Raw genomic sequence first — 5,458 nt, forward strand, 5'->3', positions numbered from 1 at the left:
GGGGAGATGGCTCAGTGGAATAAGCGCTTCCCTGGCAAGCGCAAGGGCTTGAGTTCAATCCCCAGTTCCGCAAAAAAAAAAAAAAAAAAAAAAAAAAAAAAAAAAACTGTAGAGTATAAATATACTAAGAGTCAAACAATATGATAAAATTTCAGTTCCATAGTAAGATGCCATTGTGCCTACCAATTCCCTTCTCCTGTATCTTATCTTTGAGCTATATCCCTAACTTGTTTTTAGTACTGGAAATCAAACTTAGGGCCTTGTGCTTACCAGACAAGCACTGTGCCACTAAGCTATGTCCCTGGCCTCATTTTTGATTCTGACACAGGGTCTTGCTATATAGTCTAGGCTTGCCCTGAACTCACTATATAGCCTAGGCTGCCTTAAAGCCTGCAATTCTCCTGCTCATCCTCCCTTAGAACTGGGATTCCAGGCTCATTTCACTGTATCTACCTGGGACCACTTTATTAGGAAAACTATATTTTCTTGGAATATTAATGTTTGATTAGAATATTTTTCTGCCAATAAATTCCAAGCATTTCTTATTACCCAGATTTTTCAGTGTTTACTTGTATTCTAAATTCTGCTGATATAATGGTGAGTAGCTTTCATTTTAAATTACAGCAACTGAGTTAAAGCATCAGTCTTAAATCTAGTCCCTTAGAAAACCTCTAGATAGTCCTTAAAGACTTACACATGCCATCTAGTGGGACTGGACTAAGGTACAGGACTCAGTACTCAAGGAGAAGAAAGGGATACTTCCCACTGTTAACACTCAAATACATAAGAGTTCAACCTTAAAAATATTTTAAATGAAATCACTGTGATAGTGGTAAAAACACTCTGAAGGCTTTCTGATGTGTCTGTTAAATGGAAATGATTACTTGAGGGACGAAGGAAAGAAGCGGCAACATATTAGCCACTGAGGCATCTGCATTCTCCTCTGCTCTCATGTACGCATCTGCGTGGTAACTGGCCAAAACTGTTTGGCAGGCAAGTATGAACGGCCATGAACAATGTCAAGCACAATAAGACAAGTACTTGGTACATTTCAGAAGAGCCTGAAGAAGACTAGACCTTGCTGGCTACTGTAAGTGCAGGGCACTGACTGCACTGGGCTGAGGGTAGGTCAGCTATGGATCCTGAAGACTAAACAAAGTGACAGAAGACAGCTGGCTACAGACCAGCTTCTAAAACACGATGAACCCTTTATCTCAGCTCCATGGACTAAGAAGGTAAGTAGCTATAGCTATTCTTCTTGAAAAGAAAACAAATGGCTTGGCATTGTCTAGAAATATAAATAGCAATCAAAGGCAAAATAACCATCTTTACATCTTATTTTTTACTTAGCAAGCTATAATTAGTAATTATAAACTTAATTCTTTTTTGTGTGTATTGTACTGGGACCTCATGTAGACCAGGCAAGTGTCCTGCCACTTAGCCACACACCCAGCCCAAGGTTGATTTCAAAATGAAGAAATGATAAGCGCTTTCCTGACAAGCACAGGGTCCTGAGTTCCATCCCTGGTACCATAAAAAAAAAAAGAAAAAAATGAAGCAAGACAGAGCAGATGAACCAGGTATGATGGTGCATGCCTGTAGTCCCAGGGCTTGGGAGCCTGAGGCAAGAGGATGGCCAAGACTTCGAGGCCACCTTGAATTAAAGAGCAAGACCCTAGCCCAAGCAAACAAAAGCAAAACAGCAAATATTCAAAGATTAGTATTTCTGCCACTTTTCTGGACATAATAAATACAGACTGGTATACCCTGAAAACTGGTCTCTCTGTGAAGACTGTGTAGTATCTCTAGGTCTTCTGTTTCATAGTTAAACTCTTCAAGGTGTGCTGCTCTGTTATTTGCATTCTGGGCCAGCATCAGGTGGATGTCACCGCAGAGCATTAAACAATGGGAAAGAAACAGCAGTTCAGAAAACATGTTGGTGTAGAGCCAGCAGTAAGTATCTTCATGGAAAATGAGGAAAAGCAGAAAAAACACAAAAGCATTGCAAATTAATGATCACAGTAAATAAGAAGACTGTTACTAGCTCAAAGCTCTGTACCATCACATGAGTCTGGGTTGGGTAACACAATGGCTTCACATATTTCAAAATGAAGACATTATCAACCAGTGTGGGCAGAAGGTAAAATACTGAGTATTGAACACAGCATTGGAAGCTTTTTTAAAAACTCACATGTTATGACAGACAGGAATAGAAGTTGCCTGTGACAGAGATGCCTCTTGTCCTGCCCCAAGCTACGGGACACAGTCACTTGCAGGGGCTTACCATGGCTCTGCAGAGCCAGCTTAATGTATCGCAGCGCCCGTCCATACTTCTGAAGACTCATGGCAGCATCAGACAGCACATAATAGGCCTTCGCTGACTTAAGAATCAGCTGAAGTTTCATCTTATGTTGCCAAGACCCAGGGATCATGCCTGACTGACTGGAATAATTACGCTTCTGAAGGGAGCCCACTGTGATACAGAACAGAAAAAAGAAAGGGTTTTGTTAGAATGTTATCAGGAAACAAAAAAAAAGGATGTATTGCCTGTTTCTTAATCGGAGTGGACAGGGTCAGACACTACTGCCACGACAAGACTGCTGGATACGATGCATTCCTGCCTAAGCACAACACAGTCAAGTGCCAATGTCCAACAAGACCCTTGCTACAGAGCTCCAAGGCCTTCTACTTTCCTAGAGTGGCATCGTTATCACTCTTACAGGGTCACTGCCACAGCTGAGCTCAGGACCATGACAACTGCCTCCTTTCCCCAGTCTGAGCCAACCTGCCACAAGGCATACCTTCCCAAAGCCCAGCCTTCGCCTCACAGCCATCCCCAACCTCAGCGCAGCTCACTCCTCTCTCAGCCTCAGCACACAGCTCGCTGCCTAAGTAAGGCACCTTCAGGCTTCCTGCTAGTGCACTGCTGCCCAGCAGTCCTGGAAGGTTACTTCCTCTGCCTGCACGGATGCGCTTTTCTCTGTCTCCCACTGAAGGTTACCATTTCTTCTATACCAACACATGACTTCAAGTGCAGCTCTTTTTCCCTCCTTTGTTCCATAAATGGTCGCTTCTGTGCCACACATTGCAACAGGAACCAACACAGTGACATGAACTTATGAGGTCATTACCTTGATAAACCACACCAAACTGTACCAAGTGTAATTACAGAGATAACAGCACAAAGCCATGGAAATAAGAACAGAAACATGCCCCGCTGCGGCTGCCTTAAGGTTTCCCATTTTGGGTACACACGTAAGACTTGCAAGGTACTAAAATGCAGCAGGTCAATGTGATGGCTTAATCTGTGCAGGGATTTCTTTGTCTCTGCTTTTAGGAGCACTGTGTTTGGAGCACTGTAAGAAAACCAAACACAAATGAGAAAAACACCTTACAACTCTGTGTGTATCCTTAGCATCATTTAGTAGAGGTGGCTAGCCTCAAGGCAAGTGGCAAAGTGCTCACAGAACACTGTAATGAAATCAAGTCATTCTGCCTGTGGAAGGGTGAGTGTGGAGATTCTGAGCCTGAGCAGGACTTTTAAGAAGGGAGATGGAGAAGGAGGAAGAGACAGAAAACAAATTCCAGAAAAAAGAATAGCAAAAGTCGTAGAGTGAGCCTCTCTGCATGCAGGCTAACCTGGCACACAGGAGGTACTACATACATGGTAGAAAAAGAAATCATCCCTTGTCTCCAACTCTGCCATGAAAAAAAAAGGAAGGTCCAGGAAGCTCTTGGCATTAGCCATTTTGAATACATTGGCTTTCCAAACATTTTAAAAACAATTGAAACTGATTAGGGCCAAGAGATAAGGTTCAAAGAAAATATGACTTAGATTAAAAATAAAGAAGTAGTTCAGGAATCTTACTTCAAAATCCATATGTTTTGCATGAAGTGATACTTTGTCCCAAGGAACATGCTAGATAACTAAAAAGTGATTATTTCCAGCTTATTCAACCATAAGGCACCAGCTAACCTTTTTAATTATTCGGGTTTTTTTTTCTGTCTTTTTGGCGGAACTGAGGATTGAACTCAGGCCTTTGCGCTTGCAAGGGAAGCACTTATTCTACTGAGCCATCTCCCTGGCCCCTAACTAGCTAACCTTTATATGGTGCTTATAATGTACGTAGTTCTAAGCCCTTCATCAATATTAACGATTCAATTCATAACAACCCTTGAAAGTAGGCACGCTTACTGTCCCCAGCATGAGAAAAAGAAAAGGCTGCTCAAAAAGTGCAAAAAGGGGCTGGGAGATGGCTCAGTAGGATAAGCGTTTGAATGGCAAATGCAAGGATCTGAGTTCAATCCCCGATTCCGCCAAAAAAAAAAAAAAGTGGGAAAGCCTGCTCTTGCTCAGCCAGGATCAAAGCTGGGCACGCTGCTTCCCAGGTCTGCGCTCCCCAACACCCCACCTTCTGCCAGCACAGCAGTTCCCTAGGAGTGCTCAACCAGGCTACACTACCAGCTCCTTAGAGGGGGCAGTGCAAGCATGCAGGCTCCTTATGCTCTCACAAGAGATACCTAGGAAACATTAGACCATGCTGCTTGGTTTTAGATTTCAACGGAATTTTTTTTTAAGTGTGTCCCCTCTATGCAGTCACATGACTTCCTTCTCATTCATTTCTATGAATGCCTTAATTGGCATGTCTGTTGTTGACAAAAGATCAGAATATTATTCCACTGAGGGCCTTATTTGCACATCAATTCAACTTACTATTGTCCAAAAGCAAGGCCACCCACTTCTCTAGCTCCTCATGACCCGCTGTTGTGGATTCATCTTTATATTTTAAGGGGATTGGGGTGTTGGGATCAGTCACAGAAATGTCAAATTCCTTTTCAATGCTTCTATCTACAGATTTTAAACCCTTAAAAAAAAGAAAAAAAAATACACATTACTAACAATCAAACAAAAATTAAACACAAGACATAATTTCTTTTTTTTTTTTTTAAGTATTTAGTACAGGGTCTACAGGGTCTCACTATGTAGATTGGACTCAGTGATTCTCCTGTTTCAGCCTCCATACCCAGTCTCTATCCATGTCTCAGCATGTCCCGGGGCCAGGGCTGGCACAGAGCACAGAGCACAGAGTATCAAACCCTGCCCACTGCACTCTGCATAAGCAGGCACTTTAGTCTTCTGAGCTATCAGGCCAGCTACAAGGCATAATTTCTACTTTAAAAACAAACTGCAAACCTGTGTCTGCTCTAAAGATTTAGGAGAAAATTATTTGGTTCACTCTTTAAGCTTAAGAAAAAAATCTCAGCTGAACACTATTCAAAATAACTTTTAGATGCCAAAACATAAATGCTATGTGAATATCAAGTATAAATTTGATTGCAAAAGCAAAAAGGAGGGACTGGTGAGATGGCTCAGTGGTCTAAAGCACCTACTTAGCACAAGCTTAGCAAAGCACAGGGCCCACGGTTCAATCCCCCAGCACCACATGCCAGCCAGCCC

At 42.4% G+C, this 5,458-nt stretch overlaps 1 protein-coding gene across 1 annotated transcript in view; it reads right to left on the bottom strand.

The window, feature by feature from the left end:
* The window catches only part of LOC101565432 (erythroid differentiation-related factor 1), a 44,165-nt gene that overhangs the window by 12,600 nt on the left and 26,107 nt on the right, over positions 1-5,458 (bottom strand). Inside the window, exons 11-14 of the mRNA XM_023709049.1 lie at positions 4,715-4,865; positions 2,285-2,473; positions 1,767-1,961; positions 885-982 (exon numbers count right to left, since the gene is read on the bottom strand). Coding sequence (XP_023564817.1) covers positions 885-982; positions 1,767-1,961; positions 2,285-2,473; positions 4,715-4,865 — 633 coding nt within the window. The remainder of the gene's footprint in view (positions 1-884; positions 983-1,766; positions 1,962-2,284; positions 2,474-4,714; positions 4,866-5,458) is intronic.

The sequence above is a fragment of the Octodon degus genome, unplaced genomic scaffold (genome assembly GCF_000260255.1).
Source record: "Octodon degus isolate 3935 unplaced genomic scaffold, OctDeg1.0 scaffold00010, whole genome shotgun sequence".
NCBI classification, from domain to species: domain Eukaryota; kingdom Metazoa; phylum Chordata; class Mammalia; order Rodentia; family Octodontidae; genus Octodon; species Octodon degus.